The following is a 27,778-nucleotide window of genomic DNA, read 5'->3' on the forward strand; positions in this document are numbered from 1 at the left end:
CACATTAATCAATCAATGTTTATTTATATTGCACATTTACAATACAACATACAAATTCAATACAATACAAAACAAATACATGGCATGGTAATTCATCACAATGAATTAAAAGTACAAAATATAGAAATAAAGGCAAAAAAAAAAACAATAGACAATCAACACTATAAAAAGAGAGACACAAAATAACATACTAAAGGTATGTTAAAAAGCCAGGGAGAATAAATGTCTTAAAATAGGACTTAAAAGCAGTGATAGATGGGCCGTGCCTGATTTAAAGAGGAAGGCTATTCCAAGTGAGTTTGGCCAAGGTCACAAAATCTTAAAGGTTCTAGAAGGGGTATACAGGACCCATAAATCAGTTAAGTATTGAGGTGCCAGGTTATTGAGGACTTTGTAGGCAAATAATGAGTTTAAAATCAATCTGATACTTGACGGAGCCAGTGCAAAGAAATTAAAATATGTGTAATGTGGTCATGTTTGTATTTCCCTTTGATTAGTCTAGCAGCTGCGTTTGTATCAGCTGCAGACAAGAGATGGAAGCCTGAGAAATGCCATTATACAGCGAATTACAGCAGTTCAAAATTGCTTGTGGGGCAAGACAGCATGCCATGATTCAATGATTAAATGTAAAATGTAATGTAAATGTAATATTTCAAGCTATAACCTCATGAACATATTGTTGCATTAAAACCGTTGAAATCGACTATATGAAGTGAATTCTAATAGGTAACCAAGAGGCTGCGTGCTTTCATCAGACGTTTCTGGCGACTCAGTAAGCTCTCCCGCTTTTGGCCAATGTCAAAGTCTTCTTTAAGCAGGTTGTCCACACCATCTTTATCTTGCAGCAACTGCAACATGCTCCTTTGCAGCTCCAAAGCTGCTTCCTGGAGCAACATATAGCGGATCACCATTGGGATCTGGTCGGCTAGACGCTTGCTTGCAATCTGGTGAGGTATATAAGACAGCATCTCAGAAATACAGTACAGTTTGAGCTTCCACTGATGGCACAGAAAGCTTTAGTTGGCACACTTACCATGTAGTAGGACTCAAGGTGCAACCTCATCTCTCGCAAGGTGGCATGACTGTCTGTGCTAATGCCTATGCAATTCAAACGGTCTTTAGTGCCTTCATCCTCTTCCATCTTTTCCTTTGCATCTCTCAGGCTCCGGCTGTATGTGCCATCTTGACTGTAAACAATGAGCTCCATCTTGAATTGGGTCCTCAGCATGGATTCTGCCAATGATTCTTTATCCAGCTTGATGGCTTCGATCTTAGTCTTAGAAAGAATTTAAAAAAAATACTGAAAAATTGTAACTCTCTATAAGTGACAAAACAGAAAATTCCTTAAAACCTGTATTATTATTTAAAGGCATTACTGAATATTTGTCACTGAAAAATAATGTGATTTATTTGTGTGAAATTGAATATTAACACTCAATCAATTTGTCAACTTGACAGTCCAAGAAAGCCAACTGAAAGTAGTTAGAAATGAACACTGAATTTATGTATTGCCAGAAACATTGGCATAAAAAATTGAATAAAAATTATAATAAAATACCTTTGCTGTTTTCAGAAGATTAGGGAATCCAATGAAGCTGCACTGGGCCAACTGGATGAACTTCCTTCTAACCACATCTATGTAAACACAAACACACTATTAATTACAGATCTAGGTGTGCTGTGTTTGACAGAAACCTGGCTAAAACCAAACGATTACATTACTTTATGAGTCCACCCCGCAAGATTACTGTTATAAACATGAACCTCGTCTGAAAGGCAAAGGGGGAGGTGTTGCTGTAATTTATAGTAATATTTTTAGAATTACTAAGAAGTCTAGTTTCAAATATAATTCTTTTGAACTGTTTGTGCTTAATATAGCAATATATAGTGTAAATGATACATCACGTTTGAGATTTGATCTGGCTACTGTATAAAGGCCCCCAGGGCACCATACATACTTTATCAAAGAATTTGCTGACTTTCTATCAGAGTTAGTACTGGTTGCCGATAAAGTCATAATTGTTGGTGATTTTAATATACATGTAGATAACGAAAAAGATGCATTGGGATTGGCATTTAAAGACATTCTTAACTCTATTGGAGTTAGACAACACATGTCAGGACCTACTCATTGTTGTAATCATACTCTAGATCTAATATTATCACACGGAATCAATGTTGATGCCGTTGAAATTCTGCAGCAGAGCGATGACATCTCAGATCATTATCTAGTCTCGTGTAAACTTAATTTAGCCAAAGCTGCAAAGCCGACTCTGTGTTACAAATATGTTAGATCTATCACTTCTGCCACTAAAGATTGCTTTATTAATACATTTCCTGATCAGTTTCATCATCTCAGCGTCCCAGATAGCTTAGAAGAACTCGATATTACGACAGAAACTTTTAACTCTCTCTTTTCCAGCATTTTAGACACAGTTGCTCCATTGCGCTCAAAGAAGATTAAAGAAAATAGTCCAACGCCGTGGTACCACAAGCACACTAGGGCCCTTAAGAGAGCAGCCAGAAAAATGGAGCGCAACTGGAAGAAAACAAAACTAGAGGTATTTCACATTTCATGGAAAGAGAGCTCGATTGCATACAGGAAGGCTTTAAAAGCTGCTAGATATGCTTATTTTTCAACCCTATTAGAAGAAAATAAACAAAACCCTAGGTATTTATTTGAAACAGTGGCTAAACTAACGAAAAATAAAGATTCAAGCCCAGAAGTTTCCAAGCAGCATAGCAGTAATGACTTTATGAACTTTTTCACCTATAAAATTGATAACATCAGGGAGAAAATTATTACTATGCAACTGTTACTGTCTACTACAGTATCGCATCAGGCAGTGCATTGTAGTCTCCCTAAGGAAAAATTTGATTCATTCATTGCTATAGAAGAGGAAGAATTCGTTAAACTCGTTAAATCATCTAAATCGACAACATGTATGTTAGACCCTATACCGACTAAGCTACTGAAAGAGATGCTTCCAGAGGTCATAGATCCTCTTCTTAATATCATTAATTCATATTTGTCATTAGCATACGTACCAAAAACTTTTAAGCTGGCTATCATTAAACCGCTTGTTAAAAAAACGCAACTTGATCCTACAGAATTAGTCAATTACAGGCCGATCTCGAATCTACTTTTTCTGTCAAAGATACTAGAAAAGGCGGTATCCTCACAACTATGTTCCTTTTTAGAAAGAAATGATATCTGCGAGGATTTTCAGTCAGGATTTAGACCATACCATAGTACTGAGACTGCTCTCATTAGAGTTACAAATGATTTGCTCTTATCATCCGATCGTGGTTGTCTCTCTATTAGTGTTACTCGATACTATTGATCACAACATTCTTTTAAATAGACTCGAAAATTATGTTGGCATTAGTGGAATTGCATTAGCATGGTTTAAATCATACTTATCCGACCATTATCAGTTTGTAGCAGTAAATGAAGAGATGTCTCTTCGATCACAAATTCAGTATGGCATACCACAAGGCTCAGTACTAGGACCGTTGCTTTTCACTCTGTACATGCTACCCTTGGGAGATATCATTAGGAAGCATGGAATTAGTTTTCACTGTTATGCTGATGATACTCAGCTCTATATTTCTTCACGCCCTGACGAAACTTACCAATTCCCAAAATTAACGGAATGCATAGGTGATATAAAAAATTGGATGACTAGGAATTTCCTACTACTTAATTCTGAAAAAACATAGATTCGAATTATTGGACAAAAAAACTTCCTCACGTAATAATCTAGAATACTCTCTAACACTTGATGGCTGCTCTGTCAAGTCTTCGTTGTCGAACCTGGGTGTGCTCTTTGATACCAATCTTTCATTTGAAAGTCACGTGTCTAGTATCTGTAAAACCGCATTTTTCCATCTTAAAAATATATCTAAATGACGTTGTATGCTCTCATTGACAAATGCAGAACAATTAGTCCATGCGTTCATGACATCAAGGCTAGATTATTGCAATGTTAATATGGGTGGTTGCCCTGCACGTTTAAAGGTGAACTAAGTAACTTTTTTTACCTTAACTGAACAGCTTCGGAGTCATTGGAATGGTTATATTACTTATTTCGGGTTGAATGGTGGTCGTTTCGCACCCCCCTGGTGCCCGTGAGCGGAAAATACGCACTTGCAACTTTGAGCCGGCGGGCCGCCGGCCGCTGCGTCAGGAAGTCTCGCGTGATATAAGGTCTCGCGATGTAAACAATTGCTTTACGGCCAAAAGAAATCTGCTAAAATCCTGTCATTATTGCGCTCCCTCACGCTGTCCGAACCCGAATGAAGACGACGTTTTAAAGAACGTCCCATCTGCTTTGATGTCGTTGATCTATAGCCTCTGGTGTCTGAGAATCAACAACGAGTTTTTACAACAGTGTTGTCAAATATCTATTCCGAAGCTGTGGGGGGAGCTCTAGAGAGAAACCTGCGAGCAAAAAGCGAGAATACAGCGAAGAAGTCCCGAAGCTACTGAGTGCTGCTTTAATAAACAAATTACAGCTGGTCCAAAACGAAGCAGCTAGAGTTCTCACCAGAACCAGGAAGTATGACCATATTAGCCCAGTTCTGTCAACACTGCATTGGCTCCCTATGAAACATTGTATACATTTTTAAATATTGCTGATTACTTACAAGGCACTAAATGGTTTATCTCCGCAGTACTTGAGCGAGCTCTTAACGCATTATAGTCCTTCACGTCTATTGCAATCTTAAAATTCCGGCCAGTTGATAATACCTAGAATATCAAAATCGACTGCTGGTGGTAGATCCTTTTCCTATTTAGCACCAAAACTTTGGAACAGTCTTCCTAACATTGTCCAGGAAGCAGACACACTCTGTCAGTTCAAAGCTAGACTAAAAACACATCTCTTTGACCTAGCATACACATAACACATTATAGACTTTTATAATTGAACGTTAGGCTGCATAGATTAGATCAGCCGGAACCGGGAACATTTTCCATAAATCGTTACATCATAAGAAGAATGGCGTCTACGCTAATATTAGTCTCTCTGTTTATCCCGAGGTTTACTGCAGTCCGCCGGATCCAGGCTGTATCCAGATCTAATGAAGGATCTGCGCCTGGACACGACGACAACGCAGTCCTGAAGTGTCAACTAGTCTCTCCCCTGTGAAGGCCTCCCTCCCCTCCCTTTACCTCTCTACAGATAAAGTGTTGTCGGGATAATTCCGGTTCGTATGGCTACGCGGAAGCAATAAAAAATTTGTATTATAAATTTGAAGGCCAGACAAGTAGTTTGTTGAGGGTTGGTTTGTAGGGAAGGACTACAGGCCTGTGCACATATATTCAAACGCGCATACCTATAGACCGAACTCGTAATGTGCATGTGCACGCCATCTGCATTCTCACTGGTTCGTGTTTTTGAAGTTTGCGCAGAAAGAACTTAAGAGCTTTCTGTTAAAACGGTGTCGTCTTAGCGGCCCCTAAGTTAATAACTAATGATCGTTGCGATGGAAGTGAATCAATCAAACTAACTTTAGCTGGACAATAACTTTATTCTAGAGCAGCTATAAAGCCAAAACAATCTCTGTTACTTTAATTTCCTATTATCAATGTAAAGCCGCTCTGGAACAATCTACATTGTTAAAAGTGCTATATAAATGAAGATGACTTGACTTAATTTAGCTTCTTTACCAAACTTCCAGCTTGAAAGTTTGATTATCCAGTGAATCCAGGTGTCAGGAGAAACTGCACTGTAATACCTTTATCCAAAGCAAGATGTTAATGTAATTAAAGGAAACTCTACCTGTAGCAACTTAAGGTTACATGCTTTACTTGAGGACAGAATGTTGAGTTAATGAGTCACCTTTCAATGTGATATTTTATATTTATCCACTAGGCAACAAAACGTATTGTCAACAAATGAAACAATCAACATATCTATTGGATAAACCGGAAAGTTCACTTGTGGTTAAAATGGATTTAGATTTCCTGGTTCATGGTTTTCTTGGCAGTTCTAAGACTCCACCAGTTTCATAATGACAAAGGGCCTGTGCACAAAGGAAGATCCATATAAAAATATTCAACACATTATAAAAAGATTTTAAAAAACTGCAGAAACTAAGTATAAAAAAAAAAAAAAAATTAAAACACAAACCAGAGATAGTTTTCAGCGTCTTTAAGGCAGGTCCTTCCAACAGCTTGATCTGATCCCTAACAAGCCCTTCAAAGGTCTTGTAATTGATGAATCCTGGAAGCTCTCTTCCCCGATATTTGGCTTCATAGTTATCAACTTCTTTCTCAATCTTTGTGTTGACTGCAAAGGATTTATGAATAATGTCAGAAGGCACTCTTATATTTACATTATCACAGTTTTTTTTTTTAGATCAGATTTTTTTCAATTTTTTTTAAAATAATGTATGCTTTTCATACATTAAAGGAAATAAAAGTTGTCAAATAATCCAAAAATTAACAATTTAGGTGCAGAATTTTGTGCAGATGTGGATATGGTTAAAGTATTTTTAAACAAACAAACAAACAATCAAAAGCAACAGTGCTTCACTCACAGGAATATCCTGAACGATCCAAGAAGCCATCCCATTTTGCAAATTCTTCACGAAGTTCTGGAAAAATCAGTAGATCTGATCCACATTTAACCTCTTCTCCAGTGGTCAGATTGAGGGTATCATGTGTGAAAGATGTAACTTTCTAAATTCAGTGATAAAATGTGAAAGATTTTAGTTACTCACTTATAATATGACTAAATATTCACACTTCTTTGATATAGTAGCTGTGTAAATTTCATGGTTGTACTCACATCAATGAGAAAGCTCATTCTTTCTGTAGGATCTGATGGGGGTCCGTTGCCATATGCTTCCAGTTCCTTCTGTGTTTCAGCGAGCTTTGCCTCGATTTGTTCTTCTAACCGAGGCAGGGATTTCTACACAGCAATTATGAAAATGAGCTATGTTTATTATGAGTCAAAAAATTCTGTAGGCCTTTTTTTTTTTGTTAATAAAGGTTATTTCACCTGAATGTGATGAACCAACTCAATTGTTAGTTTCTCAGCCAACTTAGGAATAGTAGCAAAACCTTCTTCATAGAGTTTGCTGGGAGAAAAAAAAAAGGCAGGTGATACATTATACTGCAGGTGGTTTACTTAGAAAATTTGAAATGTTCAGCTTGAATCTCAATAACTAACTATATGTTGTGACCATTTACCCACCTGAAATGAGGATGGTCTTTAAAGAAGGCATTCTCTGTTGCTGTGGCCTCATTAAGTGTGACCTGATCTACAATCTCTTTTTGTCCCCTGCACCTTACAATCATGTAGCCTTTAGTAAGGTGAATGACCTCATTGTGCACAATGTCTACCACTGTCCCTTCAGTGCCCTTATCCACCAGATCCGGCTTTGTTAAGATGCCTGTAGTAGACAAACAATAGTTATACTGAGTCTGATTCAGTTTGATGTGTAGCATTGCAATGAGTAATGCACACCTAAAGTTCTTTCGCCCTCAGGGTCCTCCTCCTGAGCCATCTGCAATGCTTCTGTGGTCGCGATGTCAACATTGCATGGCACAACAACCAGGTTGATTGTTTCTTGCTTCGTAACAAACTTCCTGATCAATCTCTTAATCTGGAAATGCATTTCATTAATGTTCCTGTGTCTTTAAAGAGACCATTATATCACAATGTGCTTTCCAACAAAATATCATATGAAAAATATAGTGAAGCAAAAAAAAAAAGAAAAAGAAAAACCATAGACTACAAAAAGAACATTATGAGAAAGTTAAATTTACCTGATCTCCAATATTTTCAGGCTGACCTTTGACTGCCACTCGTGCAATCCCAGGGAGGTCAATGAGAGTGAGGTCAGGAACATTGGCAGAATGGATCTGCAGACTGATGAGTTCATCACTAATACCAACACCTACTCCAGCCATCTCATCCTGGGCTACAAAAATAATAATATATTGTTGAAATGCTGAATTAGAGAGACATCTGGATACATTCAAGCAAGTGTTTTATACCTTCACGAATCTTTTTCTCCACTTCTGCTGGGTCATCAATGTCTTCCTCATAATTCTGGTAACTGATTCTCCCACGCCATTTGTCCTCGCCCTTAGTTCTTATCATCTTGATCTCAAGAGGGCATCTTGTAACAATTCCTGTACAAAATGGTAGAGGGCAGACATAGTTTTAGGCATGCAGACATGGGTTTTGCCAGAGACTTCTTCCAGCTTCTAGAACGCAACTGAATGCTTTTTCAAGCATCTCCATACTTGAAAAACTGCGGAAAACTACTTTTAAACAGGAAATGACTGAATATTTACGTACATTACAGCTGGTCTATTCGCACGGAATTAGTAGCCTATTACCTGACGAAATTTTTCCGTACCTTTTTACAGAAAGTAAAATAATTTTTAGAAAAATTCATTAGAAATGATTAGTGAGATGGCACATTCGGACGGGACTAAAATCACTGAGAAGCTCTGGTAATAATTACTTACCCCACCTCTCCATGTTAAACTATAATAGGGCTTTACGGTACCATGTAAGTTATAAGGTGGGCTATATGAATATGAAAAACATATATATATATCCCGAAAGGGCTATACCATCACTGTGCCATATTCGTTGCTAAGGATAGTTAATCACATAAGTTATACTTTATTTATTTATGTTTTAGTTTATATTACTTTATTTCTGTTTTAGTTTATATATGTGTGTGTGTGTGTGTGTGTGTGTGTGTGTGTGTGTGTGTGTGTGTGTGTGTGTGTGTGTGTGTGTGTGTGTGTGTGTGTGTGTTCCCTACAGTCCTTACTATGGCGCTCGAAATGTTTCATTCGGCGACGAGACTGACAAGCACGACAGATAACACACGTGTACACGTCTCCATTTGTTTTATATGGAGACGTACACGCAAATATCACGTCACGTAGACACGTTATAACGTGTAGCTGTTGATCGTTACAGACGTGACGGCGGCGTCACGTTAGAAGTTAACGTGTGGATAACGTCTGCACGTCTGTATGGAACGCCGTTGGGGACAATACCTATTATATGCAACGCGTGAAATTTGGACGCATTAACACGCACAGTTTGTACGCGTCTTTTTGGTCCGTGTAAACGCGAACGTTTTGTACGTCTAAACGCGAAGTTTTTTGTCATGTTATTTAAAGACACGATCGTTTGTATCGCCTTAACGCAACATTTTTGGCCGTGTATTTTTTGTTACGTGTTTCTAGACGAACGTTTTCGTCGTGTAAACATGACATTTTTGAACGTGTAATATTTCTGAGTCTTATTTGATGTGCGACATACAAATTTTTCTGTTTTAGTTAAACTGGTGATAATTTAGAGTCAATGATTAAATACATTCAATGACTGCATGAATTAACATTATATTCTTTTGTAACGTAAGGAATTTGTCCTGTATAGGAAAAGTGAGTGGTCTCTGTGAGCCAACGACCATATTTCCCCTCTTGTTAATGCATTCGAGGTGTCTATTTGGACCACTGCAAATAGCCTACTTGTTGGCAGAACTAATTACACTAGGCCAGTCTACCCTATTATGTGGAAAAAGTCACCTCTTTAGTCAGCGGTTTCTGTGGCGTAACGTGTAAAGGGAGACCGGGGTTCTATTCCCACTGACAGCGCTTTTTTTTATTTTTATAACTTTACAGTTATTAAACGCATTTGTTTTCAATAAAAATTATTTGACTTAAAATTCATTTTAATTCATAAAAGTTACATTTAGGGTAAGGTTAGGGGTAGCTCTAGTCTTTAATATCTCAATAAGTTGCCATGATTTTAATATTGTTTTATAAATCTAATAATCTACTGTCAGTTATATTGCAGGATGTTTAATGCACAACAATACTGATGAGCAAATAGTAACGTTATCTGTCACTATTTATAGCATCTAAATGTCTACTGAATCCACAACTGTTGCTATTTACACTTGGACTTGGACTGGCTGCCCCACAGTTTACGTGGTCCGCCTTAGTGGTAATGTTTATGTGTCGTATGATTGTGTCTGTGTTTAAATGTTGAATAAAGATTTGTAAATTGTCATAGGCTACTGGTGCTTTGTTTTCTGCTTTTGTATTTGCCTTATTGTTATAATATAATTGTTAAATTTGTGATTGTTACAATATATTGTTGTTATTAGATTATTTTTATCTGACATGTACAGTATACAGTATACATACAGTCTATATGTGTATTAATTATTTCCAGTCAAACTGACATCCCGACTTCAAGGAGCATTCCAGAGTCTCTCATACCAGATTGATGCTGGCCCACTCGGAGATTACTCCAGTCATTTTGAAAAAACAATAGCCACAGTATTTAGTATTTAGCCTTTGCTAACTTTATTATTCATTGTATTTATTAAAGTTGAATGATTTATGGCATTTATTGGCACTATTATGTATAATTATTGACACCCCACCCTGGACCTCACTAATTATTAAACCCTGGCTATGGCCGTATCCAGTGTTGTATGTTGTATGTTAACATATACACAGGGCTTAATTTGAGCCGGAACACGCCGGATGTTCCGTCACCTCCGACATTGGATCCGGCACCTTTTTTATTGGATCCGGATCATCCGGCACCTACTGTGTCACTAAAATTAATTGCCTAAATGAAAAATAAATAAATAAATAAATACTGTTTGTGTAGTGTTCAATGTTTGTGACACATGACTTGCGCGCTTGTTGTACGAGTTGAGATTGCTGTTAGCCTCGATCGTTTCACGCAGGGGAAAAATGTCAAAAAGACAGGAAAGTTTGCTTAACTTTTTCAAATACGCTGGACAGTCAGATCCCAAACAAGCAAAAATCGTTTCCGCTGATCAAAAAGGAGACCACGGTGGACACAGTAGCCTAGTATCGACATAATATCTCGTTATTTCGACATAATAAGGGGACATTCTAATCTGCATTAAGCCACATTAAGCGTTCTTATAATGGGTTTCTATGGGAGGAAAATGCTTAACGTGTAATTGCGTTCATATTCTGGGCTCATTTGATTTGTTTTTCTGATTTGGGCTTTTCTGTTTTTTGTACATAGCATAGCCTATTTGTTAGGATTTTAGTATCATAATGATTAATAAATGCACGCACAATTATCCGTGAACTTGATTTGAACAAATGCCTTTCAACTTGTGTGTGCAAAATTCAGAATTAAATGAATGTGCAGAATTTTTTACAAATAGAAAGTATGTAGGCCTACTATACTGTTTTAGCCATTAAAAAAGCGTATTTAGTTTCATATTTGTTAAAATATTATAATGTTATTTTTTTTTCCATTTATGTTGATTTATGAAAAGTCAACAGCACGACCGAGTAAGATGCGCAATATGAGACATGGAGCGGGTCAGACATGATTTTGACCGTTGAAGTTGAAGTTGTTTTGTAGAAAGCCTTTCTTTAAAGTGAATTTCGTTTTGTATAAATTGTATCTTAATTTTAATCAATTTTTCATCAACCAATTGCCTGTATTTAATCAATAGGCCTACTAAACAAATATAACGGAGGCGCCCGCGCGCTCACTTGCATTGCACGTGAACTAGAGCACACCCTAACTTAACGAAACTCAGTGTATGCCTCACACAGACATGACAAATACATCAAATACACAAAGCTTGAAATGTCTTTAAACGAAATAATTCAAAACGAAAAAAGAAAAAGGCTACTCTCTGATTATGTAATCCATTAGGCTTATTATGTGCATTTCTCTCTATAAGCGCGTTCACACGGAGATGGCGATCGATCAACTTCATCTTTGCAGCCGAGTCGACACTTTTAGAGAAAACACTTGTTTATTAATAAAAATCAATACACGCGTCACCGGATTTACAGATGCATGCACACATATTATTTCGAAATAACGAGATATTGTGTTGAAATAACATTATTATTAATAATAGCCTACATCTTTTAGAATAGGCCTATTTGATTGAATGCTGAAAGTTGCCCTTGTTCAATTTAATAAAATTAAAACTTTAATTGTGATCATTAACATAACTGAATATTAAATATTTAGTGGCCAAGTTTTGCGCGGCTCTCCGTCAAATCTAGCACCCACTCAGCACATGCGTTAAAAATTCTCTGGCGCTGTCCCTGCAGAGAAGCTACGTAGGCAGTGTAATTTATTTATTTATTTTTTGTTTTGTTTTGTTCCGTTACCTCCAACCCCCGTTTTGAGTCGCCGGATCCACTGCGCTCTGGGACCTCCCACTTTACAAATTAAGCACTGTACATAAGAGGATGCCAACTGAACGCAGTCTGTAAAAGTTCTTTGACAGTTTAATAAAAAGTTTCTAAGAGCCATCGTAGAGAGCAATCCACTTTTCCACGTTACCGGAGACAAAAAAACCTGCATGAGTACAAACGGAATGAGATGCCACAGCATGACACAGCACTGACATCACAGCCAACGTATAAATGCATCATTGACTTTAAAGTTTTACGCTTGCCTACGTACATGCCAACGTAAAATTACGATCTCATTCACGAACAAATGTTACGTGTGACGTTTGCATAGGTATTTGCTTACCTAACAGCACATCATCCCTCACGGAAAGAAATGTCGTCTGATGTTTATATATGTATACAGCAACGTGCCATCGCGTCACAAATGCAAATTAAATCCTAAATAGAGCAACGCTATTGGCTGTTGTGCGGTCTGACGCGACACCCGAACATATACTTCGTATTGACGCGTACAAACTGTGCGTGTTAATGCGTCCAAATTTCACGCGTTGCATATAATAAGTATTGTCCCCAACGGCGTTCCATACTATCCGAACGTCTTGAACTTTCAAACGGGTGACCCACGTGACGACCTGACGTGACGTCAGCGTCTTCGAATTTGCAGCTTTTTAACCATACAAGTATACAAGCTGATGTGTAAAGGCTATAAATGGACATGATAGGCACTAAATATGCCTACAGATGTTATACCTAAAATAATACTCAACCATTTCCTGCACTTCCCTGAATAAGCCTATAGAGCTCGGGCGTAGATGTTATGGAATGGTGCATTGTGGGTAACGGCGGCCATTTTAGAGGCACCGCAAAAGCCTGTTTATAAGATAGTAGGTGTGTTCGACATCGGCTGCGGCTGGATGTAACCGATCGGCGAGAGTAGCCGCGTGCAGGCGGGGAGGAGCTGCAAACGGAGACGTGAAGTCGGACACTTTCTGGTTCCCGTAGTGACCGCTCACGTGGTGTTCGCGTACTTTACCACAGCTGAAGTGAAATAAATGTAATATTGGCCAAATAATACACAGATGTTTCAGAGACATTTTTATTCAATAGGCCTACTTTATGTACTGCTTCATACAGCGTCTGTTTGAACAAGAATAAAGTTCAACATAATTTCTACTATTAATGAAGTGGAGTCTATAGGCTACGTTTTTTAATCAGTTTTAATTTGATAAACATGACACAATATAACATACGACATGAAAAGAGTGTTTACTGTTATAAAAAACTGATTTGTGATCTTTAGAGTAACTAAAGGTGTTCGAATAAACACGAAACACACGTGATCGTTGTCATGAAGTGAATCCGGCCAATCGTGGGACAGCTGTGTCGTCATCAGCCCTCCTGCAGCCCAGTGCAGCCGCTCTTGAGAAGCTGCGCTGGCTTATGGCGAGTGGATAGTGCCACGGATAACTTACCGAAGTCGACAGTCGTGTACTTTTACGTGACAGAAGGGGTACGCCGCACCACAGACGCTTGACACCAACGCGTGACTCCAACGTCGCACCACAGCACGTTGCACCACAGACGCGTGACACCAACCTGTGACGTCGCATCACAATAAAATAATATCTATTTTTCTCCCTAGCTTTTCTTATCTTTCCTTTGTTATCTTTCTAATCAATCATTCTTTTCTTGTATTCTGATGACATTGAAAATATCATTGATACAAATTTTGTATTGTATACAAAGTTGTGCATGTCATTAATGTCATCTCTGAATGGTTTATGAACAGTATATATTTTTTTTTTTTTACTCACTTTCTACTGGATATGAGGACTATGCAAATTATACACCATCAAAGTCACAACTTTTTGCACAATTATTAACAACAACTTTAAAGATGAACAGATAAATTCATTAATTGTAATTGTGTCATTCTGAGTTTTTACTTTTGAAGGTGGTAATCATTTTAATTTACACAGTTGACCATAATGGGCAAATACACAATATGAAACTATTCACGATATTGTTTTACAAGAGAAGGTGACAAGAAAGTATTTTAATATTATTTTCAATAAATCAACAATGAAAAAATATAAGACAGGGAAATAGTCTTTTAGTCACAAAATGCAAAACAATGTAGGTTCATGTTCAAATGTTCAAAAGGCTGTCAGTGTCGACTATTTTATTTTTGGTCATAAAGATAGATATGAAGTGAACAATAGCCTTTAGTATGACTTAAATACATATTACAAACGAGGGAATATAATTGGTTCAAATAAAGTAGGCTATTAAAAGTAATTAATTATTTTATTTTATTTAACAACACTATTAAAATACATGAAGACATATATAAACAATGAACATATGTATATTATGTACAAATGCCAACAGAGGGCGCAAGAGGGCTGACGATAATTGTTACACTTTACATCAAGAGCAGTACTACGATGACGCATATTAAAACGACATATTTTTCTCGTAATAACGAGATGTCGTTAAAACGACATCTTTTTTTTTTTTTTTGCCTTTATAAGGACATGTGTAGTCATGTACAAAATATGCCTTTATCCACATTAAATTGACAGCCTATCGCGCCTTTATCACACATACGTTCAAAAAGCTTAAGCAATAGTAGCAGCCCCCAATCAGGCAAAATGAATCAATGAGGCCCTTTTTTTAAATATATTTTATATATATAACCGGCGTATAGGCCTATAAGGTTTTTTTTATATAATATATTATATCCTAAGATTTATTTTTGTTAATAGGCTATATCTTCATTACCTAGAAATATAATTAAACAAAAAAACACATCTAACAGAACATAGCCTAAGTTGTTTATTTTTTACAACATTGTGTTATTTTGTTTAATTAACGAAATGTCAATCTTCATCTTTATAACAGAAGATACAATACAAAAATCTTCGAGATACAGCCATATACAATCTTCACATGTATAACGGATTGTCACCTTATAAACAGTCCTTTGTGTGGTGGAATAAGCAATGCTATATAGAAATATATGGTAACCGGTAGTATCTTAATTTAAACTTTATTTTATTATTTTATTTGTTCATTAACTATTTATGCTAACTCAACTAATTTAATGTAAAGAGCTGGATACTAATTACTAATTAAATAATGTCAAATATTAAATGTAGGCTATAGTTGCCATAGACTAAAGGTTTTTTCTAGACTAGTAGTCATTTATTTAAGCAATTAGGACTAATCGCACGTTTATATTCAACCCTGGGTGTAGGCCTATATATGGCTATAGCCTTTATTCCGCATGCATAAAACTTGCCGCAAAGCACCGGCAAAAGTAGGCTAATGATATAATAAATGTGTATGAAAAAAATAATGAAGCATTTTAATTGTTTATTAATGAATTAGTCTTTTCTAAATCAGTGTAGGCTGCCTGCAAACATATCTACATCTTCGCTGTAATTTAGCCTCTAGAGATGCGCCTTTCATACGGACAGGATCACATAATCAGATGGTAGCCTATACCGTATTTGCTTTCGATTGGATTTTTTTTCGTTGGTGGACATTTTTTTATTTATAAACTTTATATAGATAGTTATATTTCTCATGTCTGTGAGGCTTGTCTATACACTGTTTTTCAGTTCATTTTTGAGACGCGCTCCAATTGACAGAGATCATGAAAGCGCGCCCTGTTCGTTTTCTTTTATTTTACAAAAGCACAACGTTTTCTTGTTGTTGAGAGTTTACACAAATAAAAGTAGTTGTGACTGATGTATTATTCTTTTCTGTATGACCAGAAATGATGGAGTATTTTAAGTTGTTTCCACTGTTGATAGGAAAATGCGAGTGATGGCACCGGCGCGTCCATGTGTGTCATGCAGTGCGCGCTCCACACTCCGCACAAACACTCGGATATGCGCTTAATAATAGCGAACATTTAGCCTATCTAGGTTACCGTTAGAGCGAATGGCCATGCCAGACTGATAAGTCCTCTTCATGTTTAACAAATCAAATTCTGTTGCATTTTATTGCGCCAGTTTGAAAAGGGTGGCTGAAACACTTAGCCTATACAGATAAACGCCCAACGCTGGTGTTTTTCTTTAAACACATTCGTTTAGTCTTTAAAATAAATATTGTTTGTGGGCTAATTAATGCCACAATAATTTGTTTATTTTATTGGCTACTTTTATTTTTCATTTTTGTTTTGCATTGAATACCATTTAAAGGATTTGCTGTGCACCGCAATGCCATCCTCCCATATAGAAAGACACGTTAAGAGCCACCTTTATTTTCTTTATAATAAAGGGTTTCTATCAGAAAACGCTTAACGTATAATTAAATGCATTGCGTTCATATTCTGGGCTCATCTGCTTTTCTGTAGGATAGTAGGCCTATGGTTTATTAATAAGGTGTGTACAGCATTTGATCTTTATCACTGAAGTAGCCTATTAAGCGACATTAAGCTTTTTCTTTATAATAATGGTTTTCTATGGGAGGAAAACGTTTAGCCTAATATGCAATTAAACACAATGTTCGTATTCTGGGTTCATCTGCTATTAATAAGGTGTGTACATAATGTGATCTTTTAACATGAATGTCCGATGGGGGCTGCTATTTCTTCAGCTTTTTGAACGTATGATCAATTTTATGTGGATAAAGACATATTTTGTACATGACTACACATGTCCTTATAAGTCCAAGAAAATATGACGTTTTAATGACATAAGATCTTGTTATTACGAGAAAAAGATGTCGTTAAAACGAGAAAAGATCTCGACATAATTGAGTGGAAAAAATAATATGTAGCCTATGTGGCAGCAATGCGCACCGTAGTTTTTCATAAACTTCGATTTATGAATAAAGAATTTTCCAAGCAAAATTATTAAGTTGACTATATATTGTACAGAGAAGTTTGAGTCAGAAAAGTAAAAGAAGATATCAAAATTAGATAAATGACTATGTTTGAGCCAAGTTGTCCATTAATGAAACATTGTAGGCTATATCATTCCACAGAGAAGAGCTATGTGAGCAATTAAATGGTCTAACGTTTCCGTTTTCATAAAGCAAAAGCTGCATTTTTCGTCTACGGTATAAATTTAGAGATAATCTTGTTACAGGGGTTATAATGGTAAAGAATTTTAAATGATATTTCTTTTACTTTGTTTGTAATTAAAAATGTATGTGGGTTACTCCATGCTCTATTCCAATTAATATTTTCATACAAGGGGGACCATTGGAGGCAGGGATAGATTTTGCACATAAAATATTTTTTATTACTTTGTTTGTAACTTTTCTGTCTAGAAAAGATAGACCATTTATTGAAACACTGCTGTAGAAAGACCAACAAGTTAGAGCCTGTTTATGGAATATTCGCTTCTTTTTTAATAAATCCATGCAATTGGTTGATGACAAATTGCTTAAAATTAAAATATAATTAAACAAAATTCACTTTAAAGAAAGGCTTCCTGCAAAACAAAACAAAAATCATGTCTCCCGATATAGCCTATTGCAAATCCAATACTCATGCTATATTCACTTTTCGTTATCAACATGGGAAAAATAACATTATAATATTGGGACGACGTGTGTATCAGGCGTCTTATTAGGCGACGTACTGAGGGACGACGTGTGTATCAGGCGTCTTATTAGGCGACGTGCCTGGTTCAGACGTTATGATTTTTTATACATTTCTCACGTACGCCGTCGCCACGTCGCCGTAAGGTATACGTTACTACCGTGACGCCGCCATGACGTCGCCGCCGGTCTGTCGTCTGACGTCTCTATCAATCCCATTCAAAAATAGACACGGACTGACGGCGACGGAAGGGTAGACTGCTCCTTCGCCTTCTTCAGGGTAGTCTTAGAAAAGGCATTATCCACTCGCCATACGCTGGCTGAGTTCTCCGGCTACTCTCGAAATGCTCTCGCGGTACTTTGATGGCATATGTCACAGTCACGTGGCATCGGCGCTGTATCAAGTCAGACAAAATTTCTAACCGGCATGCACTGCTTCAAGTCAGTTGCCGATCGGTCTGCGCAGAGCTGTATGAAGTCGAACAAGCCTATTAGCGTAGCCGGCCGGTATCCAGAAAGAGTTATGGACCGTGACAAAAAAAAGTTGGCTATACCATATACGGACAAACTTCATAATGAAGCCAAACAACGCTACTTTAAAAAAAAGTTGATTATAGGCGGAATCGATCCCTATGAACAAAGCCTGGAGTAATATGAAAGTTTACCAAGCCTCAGTTTCCCTGATATTTTCTCCTATCCAGGGCCGGATTAACAATTTCATGTGCCCTCAACAACATTCACACACACACATTTTAATTGTTTATTAATAAACAAGTGTTTTTTTTGTTTGTTTTTTTGTCAGTCGGCTGCAAAGATGAGGTTGACGACTGGCGATCTTCGCTGTAGTGAACGCGCCAGAGAGAAATGCACATTGCATACGGATTAACGTACATAAGCAGAGAGCTGTCTGTTTTCTTTCGTTTTGAATTGTTTGTTTAAAAGTAGACATTTCTATATAGATATATTTATTAAAATACAAATTAATGCAAAATGAAATTCACTTTAAAGAAAGGCTTTGTGCTTTCTGTTGTTTGAAGTCTCTGCTCCGATCAATTTAAAAACTTGTCACTGGAGGCTTACTTGCATTTCACAAATGAATGAGTGCAAGATCTGCAGATCTACAAAGTAAACGCGGAGAAAACAATCGTTCGCACCGTTAACCAAGTGTAACAGAGGTATTTTTCTCTATGGGGACTTTTATTTTGACGGGTTTTTCTTTCTCCGGCGTGTTCGCGGGAGATGAAAAGACGTCTGGGAAGAAGAAGAGAGCGCAATAGTTTACGAGGCAGACACGCCATGATTGCTGTACAAGAGGTCGATATTTTTTTCCGTTGAAGCTGTAATGTAAAACAGTGGTGCACGTTCGGATTAAGTTTCGTGAGTTTAGTGTAAATCAACATTGTCATGTGAAACTGTAGACGCAGTTGAAACAGAGGTTCGGTCGATTGCGTCATCGGACGGAGAACGGTGTTGGAGACTGGCTGAGAGCACGAGAGAGAGTTGCTAGAGCCGTGAGTTTCATTCAGAACACTTGTTTTTCCGTTAGTCTGACTAAGAATTTTTGAGCGTCCTGCTGTTTTTCTGGGTGATCTACAGACCGTGTTGGAACGAGAGACATTTTTTTTCTTTTCTGAGAATCATTTGAGTGCACTTTTCAGTGCGCGAGAATGCTTATGTGAGCTGATCGATCGATCTTGAAGGAGTGATTTGTTTTTGGGAGACTGAAGATCGTCAATGGTGAAGATTTGTTTTTGAAAGACGTTTTTTTGTGTGATCCAGATCATTTGATCTATGCGTGCCGCGTGCGAGCTGGGCTGAGCTGCGCCATTTTGTTCCAGAAAGTTCCTGAGTTTTTCCTGGGCCGCGCTGAAACTTTTCTGTGTTTTTTTCATTTTTATTTGCCCTGCCATCCTTACGACATCTCACTGTCCTGTCTCAGCTGTTCATTAAATCGTTACAGCTGTTGTTCAAGTCATCGCAAGTCATCACAAGTCATCACAGGTCATCACATCAAAGTTGTCATCGCCACAAACTGGTACAACAGTTCGATACGCACACACACACGAACACTTCACTGATAACGAACTGAGTGTTTGAACGAACTGAGTGTTTGAACGAACTGAGTGTTTGAACGAACTGAGTGTTTGAACGAACTGAGTGTTTGAACGAACTGAGTGTTTGAACGAACTGAGTGTTTCAACTTTCAATTTGTACTGTGCTTGTGATAACTGAGTCGATTGGAGACTGAATCGTAAAACTGATTCATAAGAATCATTTAAGTGAAGTCAGTGTGATCTATTCAAGTGAAAGAGGTTCTTTGAAGTGAATAATTTGTGTTTGAACTATAAGGGTCATCAACATCCAGTGTTGTATGTAAATGAGTTTGTGCCCCACTACTGACATTCATTTTGGGGAAACACTTTAAAAAAGTGTTAAAAAAGGGTTTGTTTTGAAAGTGTTAACTATTTGAAGATCTTTCAAGAAAACTGTTTATTTTTTATTTTAATTATTTTTTTTGTTACTTTTTGGTATTTTATGCTATTGAAACAGATCCTTCCAGCAGAAATATAATTTACGGAGGGAAGGAAAATAAATTACTAATTGTTAAAACGTAAGACATTTGACAGTTATTTGTGAACTTACCTTGGGGTAGGGGCGTCTCACTTGCACTATTAGGATTAGGTGGGTGGGGATGTGAATTTAAATTTATTTTTCATCACATACACTTCAGGAAGCCACCGTATTGACATACTCACCTGAAGCCTACACTGCCTATTCCTGTAGTCTATCCTCACATAGTGTAAGGTAAAACATATACACATAACGTGCATATCGAGGCTCAAAGCACCGGAGCGGGGACTAGGATCCTTTCGCTTTTAAGTCTTCCAAGGTAGTGTTTTAATTTTCCCCTACGAGGCGAGACTTACAGTCCCGTTACATTTGGCGTCACGAACAGGATAGAATTAGACTGTATTTACCTTTTTGTTTTGTGTCACACGTCCCAGGCCTACAAGCTGAAGAATGGCAGAGTTTGAGGAACTGAAGAAGGAGATGGCGGAGATGCAGAGGCGGTTTGCCGAACAGGCGGGAGCGCTCGACCAGGCAAGAACTGAACAAAGAGAGGCCCTGTCACTAGCAAGAGCTGTCATCGAGCATCAGGCTACCGCTCAAGCACCCCCAGCTACCATTTACATTCCCAGGGACAGAAAACTGCCAGAGTTCAGTGGCCGTTCGACCAAAACTGGAGAGTTGAGCGTTGAAGAGTGGGTTGCATCAATGAAATCTGCCTTCCAAGTGATGAGAGTACCTGCAGAAGATCGTGTAGAGTTGGCAAAACAGCATCTCAAAGATGAAGCCAAAGCGACTGTGAGGTTCATGTTGGGTGATGGTGAAAAGTCTACCGATGATATCTTTCAAGTCCTACTAGACACCTATGGAGACAAAGTACCAATTGGAACCAGACTGAAAGATTTCTACGAACGAAAGCAAATGCAAGGAGAGATGATACGCTCATATGCATATGACCTACAAGAAAGACTGGAAAACTCACCTACCTGAGCTAGTAATGGCATACAACAACCACGTCCACTCATCCACTGGCTATTCTCCCTTTTACTTGATGTTTGGGAGGGATGCGCGCCTTCCATTAGATGTGTTGGGTGGAAAGGATGTGGAGGAAAGTGATGCAGAAGACTTGGATGAATGGGTGAAGAGTCATCATGGTCGACTAAAGACTGCTGTAGAAGTCGCAAATATGGTCGCACAGGAAGCTTCCAAGAGACGGAAAAGAGTGTATGACCGCAAATCTTCTGGAGCGCTTGTAAGGCCTGGTGACCGTGTGTTGCTACGTAATCACAAACATAGGGGCAGAAATAAGATTCAAGACAAGTGGGAACATGCACCGTACATTGTAGTAAAGCAGAATCATTCAGACATACCTGTATTTACTATCAAACCTGAAAAGGGGGGTCCGTCCAGAGTAGTACACAGAGATCAGCTCCGTCACTGCACCTTTCCTTTGTTACCAAGTACGCCACGTACAACCACATGTAGACCCGTAAATCAGTCAGACTCCGAATCCGAATTCCCAGATCTTGTTTGTTTTCCAGCCACTGCACATAGACAGAGTAAAGATAAAGGGGTGGTACAGATGGAAACCAATGATGTAGAACAAAGAGGAAGTGTAACACAAGAACAGGAGAATGTAGTGGAAGATGTGGTCTCTGAAGTAGAGTGGGGAGTACAAGAAGTTTCTGATGATGCTGACATTTCAGATGTTGAATGTGAAAATGTTCCAGAGCTCAGACGCTCTCAAAGACAAAATCGTGGCAAATTACCTGTGAGGTATAGAGCTGATTATCTTATGAAATAAGGTAGAAAGAAGAAAAAATTAACTGAGGTTGTGATGAGAAATATGTATGAACTTGTTTGAGATTGAAAAGAATGTGTTTTGTATAATGTTGCACTTTTAAATTGTGTTCTGTTTATGTTCCAGGGGCAGGCTGTCTGGAGATGTCGATGGTATGGCAGGGTTTAGCAGGGGGGAATGTAACAGAGGTATTTTTCTCTATGGGGACTTTTATTTTGACGGGTTTTTCTTTCTCCGGCGTGTTCGCGGGAGATGAAAAGACGTCTGGGAAGAAGAAGAGAGCGCAATAGTTTACGAGGCAGACACGCCATGATTGCTGTACAAGAGGTCGATATTTTTTTCCGTTGAAGCTGTAATGTAAAACAGTGGTGCACGTTCGGATTAAGTTTCGTGAGTTTAGTGTAAATCAACATTGTCATGTGAAACTGTAGACGCAGTTGAAACAGAGGTTCGGTCGATTGCGTCATCGGACGGAGAACGGTGTTGGAGACTGGCTGAGAGCACGAGAGAGAGTTGCTAGAGCCGTGAGTTTCATTCAGAACACTTGTTTTTCCGTTAGTCTGACTAAGAATTTTTGAGCGTCCTGCTGTTTTTCTGGGTGATCTACAGACCGTGTTGGAACGAGAGACATTTTTTTTCTTTTCTGAGAATCATTTGAGTGCACTTTTCAGTGCGCGAGAATGCTTATGTGAGCTGATCGATCGATCTTGAAGGAGTGATTTGTTTTTGGGAGACTGAAGATCGTCAATGGTGAAGATTTGTTTTTGAAAGACGTTTTTTTGTGTGATCCAGATCATTTGATCTATGCGTGCCGCGTGCGAGCTGGGCTGAGCTGCGCCATTTTGTTCCAGAAAGTTCCTGAGTTTTTCCTGGGCCGCGCTGAAACTTTTCTGTGTTTTTTTCATTTTTATTTGCCCTGCCATCCTTACGACATCTCACTGTCCTGTCTCAGCTGTTCATTAAATCGTTACAGCTGTTGTTCAAGTCATCGCAAGTCATCACAAGTCATCACAGGTCATCACATCAAAGTTGTCATCGCCACAAACTGGTACAACAGTTCGATACGCACACACACACGAACACTTCACTGATAACGAACTGAGTGTTTGAACGAACTGAGTGTTTGAACGAACTGAGTGTTTGAACGAACTGAGTGTTTGAACGAACTGAGTGTTTGAACGAACTGAGTGTTTGAACGAACTGAGTGTTTGAACGAACTGAGTGTTTGAACGAACTGAGTGTTTGAACGAACTGAGTGTTTCAACTTTCAATTTGTACTGTGCTTGTGATAACTGAGTCGATTGGAGACTGAATCGTAAAACTGATTCATAAGAATCATTTAAGTGAAGTCAGTGTGATCTATTCAAGTGAAAGAGGTTCTTTGAAGTGAATAATTTGTGTTTGAACTATAAGGGTCATCAACATCCAGTGTTGTATGTAAATGAGTTTGTGCCCCACTACTGACATTCATTTTGGGGAAACACTTTAAAAAAGTGTTAAAAAAGGGTTTGTTTTGAAAGTGTTAACTATTTGAAGATCTTTCAAGAAAACTGTTTATTTTTTATTTTAATTATTTTTTTTGTTACTTTTTGGTATTTTATGCTATTGAAACAGATCCTTCCAGCAGAAATATAATTTACGGAGGGAAGGAAAATAAATTACTAATTGTTAAAACGTAAGACATTTGACAGTTATTTGTGAACTTACCTTGGGGTAGGGGCGTCTCACTTGCACTATTAGGATTAGGTGGGTGGGGATGTGAATTTAAATTTATTTTTCATCACATACACTTCAGGAAGCCACCGTATTGACATACTCACCTGAAGCCTACACTGCCTATTCCTGTAGTCTATCCTCACATAGTGTAAGGTAAAACATATACACATAACGTGCATATCGAGGCTCAAAGCACCGGAGCGGGGACTAGGATCCTTTCGCTTTTAAGTCTTCCAAGGTAGTGTTTTAATTTTCCCCTACGAGGCGAGACTTACAGTCCCGTTACACAAGCATCAGTGGTGACACACACACTTGTCAGATTCTGTGAGCTACGAAGCTTGTCTATGCGGGTTTGTTACACTTCAGGAGTAATTTATCATACGTGCAATAATCCACTGTTTTCGTCCGGTAGCTGCTAGTATATTGACGACCAGCGGCGACCCAAGCCATCCGACGAAAATAGGGAAAACTAATATGATTTATGAGGCGTTTGCCCTGTCGATCATGATACCGATTACAGCAGTTCACAATACAGCAATACTGAACCATTTTCCAAAAAATAACCTAAATTAATGACCAAATGATCAACGTTACCTACTGCCTACTATACAGTACATCTACTTCCGTACCGTGATTCCCACAATGCATTGCGGCGTGACGCAACGATCCCGAACTCTATAGTAGGCTAAGTGATGAACTGACCAAGTTGCCACCTGTAGGCTATATCATGACTTTCTGTGTATTTCATGACTCTAATGTTTCAAACACCAGACTCACCTATTGTAACTGTATAGGCTACAGTGGTATGCTTTTAATTAATGTTGTTGTATTTTTCCTTTTTTATTTTTTTTATTTGTCAAACTGATTGTTTTACAAGTAAGAGTTAAAAGTTATAAGATAAAGGGTTTTTAATTTCAAAGTCTTCAATGCCATGGACCATGTTGTCATTAGTTGGCCATTGACTTTTCATGGTAATAACACATTGAGAAAGACACAGTTAAGATTATCCAATATAATCTATTGCCTAGGCTACTTTGTTCATTTTTACCATGATTTCATCTTCATTCTGAAATTTACTTTGCTGACTCTTGGGCTACAAGACAGTGAGTTCCTCTAACATAAGATGTTGATGTTTTTTTTTTACTCTGATGAACTCTGATATATAAATTCTGTCATAGAGAGAGGTCATGTAAACAGTAAACACTGTTTCTAACATGCATTTTCACTGTCTCTTGTGTTCTCATTTTGTAAACATATTATTAAATAAAGTGCTAAAGGGGCATAAAGGGGCGTTTTCTTATGTAGTAAATGCATCTTGATTTAAGAATGTTTAGATATTTTGAATGGATAAAAGGCTAAGTAAGAAAATTTTTTTTTTTGAAAGTATACCTACATTCATTTATTGCACATTTTTTTTTAATGTAACATCGGAGATGCAGAGCACATTAGTAAGGCAACTGTATCAGAGCAGGAAGGAAAGTGTACAATTGCTCTCACGCTCTTTTGGAGAGTTTTTGTGTTGTTTCCTGAACACAAACCAGTGAGATCCATCAAAGAGGAGATTCACAGAGTGCAGGTCAGTGGTTGAGAAATCGGTTTAAATTAGGATAATTTGATAAATGATGTTCACTTGATAACATCTTGTTGTGACCTCTGAAAGTAATAATTATAATTTGCTTTATGATTTCCAGTGTGGTTGGATGCATCGATGACACACATAATCCCATCATCGCACCTTCCGAAAATGAACCAGATACTGGATGCCTGGATTAATGGGAGGATGCCAGATGGAAGGGTAGAGATAAGGACCGCAGCTGTTAAATGAACACAAATTATTCACAATGCATTTGGTCATTTTTATTTACTACAAATACAAAAGCAAAATTAAAAAAGCCATTTTAATATTCTTCCAATATTGAGTGGTGGGACAGGTCCAACCTCTGTTAGAAGTCAAATGTTAACTTAACTAGCCTGATTAAAACATTTAACAGGTTGAAGAGAGCATTTAATTGTGTTGTGTGAAAATAGATATAGGCTACTACATAGAAACAGCGAGGCACATTGAAATAGAAACTGAATTATATTTATTTAATATGTGAAATGTTTGTAAAGTCATGTAGTCTAGAGCCATGAACCTTTTATGCTTAACTGATTGAGTTATCTGATTTAATTTGATGAGTATAAGTCCACTAACTAACCTTTATGTGCAATAATAATAATAATAATAATAATAATAATAATAATAAAGGAAAATTGTTAAAATTGAAAGTATGTTACATCTGGTCTAGGCTATTTTTTTTTTTTTTTTTGGCTTTATTTATTTATTTATTTTATTCATGTCGGTGACGCCATCTAATTTGTAACTTTCTTAATATAAGAATGGGGTAGGAGTTTATACGATTTTTTTTCTTCATCCTACTCCTGTTCTTCTTGTCATGGAATGTATTTTTGTTGTGTTTGTTGGATTGTTGTTGTGGCATTTTGTGTTGCATTACCATGAAAAGAGAATAAATAAATGAAATGAAATGAAATGAAATGTCAGTTTTCACCTGATAATATAACAGTGATTAAGAATAATACTTGTGTATTGACTCGGAAGTATGCAGACATCTTTTTGTCTGTGTTGACAGCTCCGTAAAAAAAATTAATTCACAATTTAATCTTCAAAGAATGTGGTGGTCTTAACTTTCTACTTGCTTGTGATTTTAAATGTACAGAACTCCTAAACAAAGTGGTCTAACTTTCACAAACAAGCTTTGAATGCATGGAAAATATTTTACAAACACAATTTCTCTCCCCATTCTTGTATTGGAATAACCAATATATATTATTAAAAAACAAGACCATTTTTTGGAACGATTGAATTTTCAATCGTCAAAAAACGATTTTTGTTACAGATTTGATAGACCTGTAGACCTCGATCATGTCCCCCTGAGACGAGAGACTTCATGAAATTAAGTCTGGGTTACACATAGCCGCACAAGCACAGAATTCAGGAAAGTTGTTTTTGGGGTACAATATTTATATGTATTGCCTATCATGTCCATTTATAGCCTTTACACATCAGCTTGTATACTTGTATGGTTAAAAAGCTGCAAATTCGAAGACGCTGACGTCACGTCAGGTCGTCACGTGGGTCACCCGTTTGAAAGTTCAAGACGTTCGGATAGACGTTCGATCGGTCGGTCGGTCGTTCGGATGTTTGATTTTGGCACGGAGTATACGCCATAGAAATGACACAAAGCGAGCGCCATACTTACCACTACCCCTGGGTAACGCTACTCCTGACAGCGCCTCCAGAACAGAACTCTTTCCTGAGCTTTGGTCTCCAATGACGGCGATGGCAGGCAACGCCAGGTCCTTTTCGACTCCCAAAGACCGTAAATTGTCGATAGTGTCGATGCAAGGGCGGATTTTTTCCTCATATTGCTGACTGAATGTATAACTAATTTTCTCCATCCTCAACCAACGTCGGAAATGTCTAAATAAAAAAGAGAAATAGGCTACTTCAAGTCGATATGTCTGGCGCTGTATATTCGCGTACTCCTCGAATGGATTGTCTCAGAGTGATGCTGCTCTTTACCGGTTAAGTGAGTCCTAGAGCGTATTTGCTTGTTAAGTTTCATTTCCTGGATATCAAAATAGTTTCGTTTCATCCCCTGAAGAACGGTTTCATTTCTCAGCTTCAATACATGAAGAATAATCATCGTGAGGTTTATTGTACAGTCAAAGTGGACTGGACATTTATTATGGAAAATACTTATTTGTTTGCATGTATTAAACAATTGTTTTCTATTGTAATACATTTAAAAAAAATAGTGTATTCCTGTGATGCAAAGCTGAATTTTGCATCATTACTCCCGTCTTCAGTGTCACATTCAGAAATCGTTCTAATATGCTGATTTGCTGCTCAAGAAACGTTTATTTTT

At 37.7% G+C, this 27,778-nt stretch overlaps 1 protein-coding gene across 2 annotated transcripts; it reads right to left on the reverse strand.

The window, feature by feature from the left end:
* LOC309494450 (interferon-induced GTP-binding protein MxB) lies at positions 1-27,778 on the reverse strand. 2 transcript variants are annotated; one of them, XM_082163818.1, is made up of 12 exons: positions 27,110-27,778; positions 8,012-8,149; positions 7,781-7,935; positions 7,479-7,617; positions 7,206-7,404; positions 7,011-7,089; positions 6,801-6,920; positions 6,547-6,688; positions 6,138-6,296; positions 1,559-1,635; positions 1,034-1,276; positions 1-944 (listed from the first exon to the last, which is right to left on the reverse strand). In XM_082163818.1, exons 1-12 carry the CDS (start codon positions 27,306-27,308, stop codon positions 720-722), a joined length of 1,875 nt encoding a protein of 624 aa, XP_082019944.1. In that variant the 5' UTR covers positions 27,309-27,778; the 3' UTR covers positions 1-719. The 2 variants fall into 2 exon arrangements, with proteins under 2 accessions (XP_082019944.1, XP_082019943.1); XM_082163817.1 differs by having other exon boundaries at positions 6,798-6,920; positions 27,110-27,772.

Source organism: Leuciscus leuciscus (genome assembly GCF_965113295.1).
Source record: "Leuciscus leuciscus genome assembly, chromosome: 3".
Classification (NCBI taxonomy): domain Eukaryota; kingdom Metazoa; phylum Chordata; class Actinopteri; order Cypriniformes; family Leuciscidae; genus Leuciscus; species Leuciscus leuciscus.

Excerpts from the sequence above, each read along its gene's own strand:
- LOC309494450 (XM_082163817.1), bottom strand. The coding sequence starts at position 27,308 with ATGGAGAAAATTAGTTATACATTCAGTCAGCAATATGAGGAAAAAATC. Across the intron at positions 6,297-6,546 it reads GGATCGTTCAGGATATTCCT|TCAACACAAAGATTGAGAAA; the intron begins GTGAGTGAAGCA and ends AATCCTTTGCAG. Across the intron at positions 1,636-6,137 it reads GACGCTGAAAACTATCTCTG|ATGTGGTTAGAAGGAAGTTC; the intron begins GTTTGTGTTTTA and ends GTGTTTACATAG.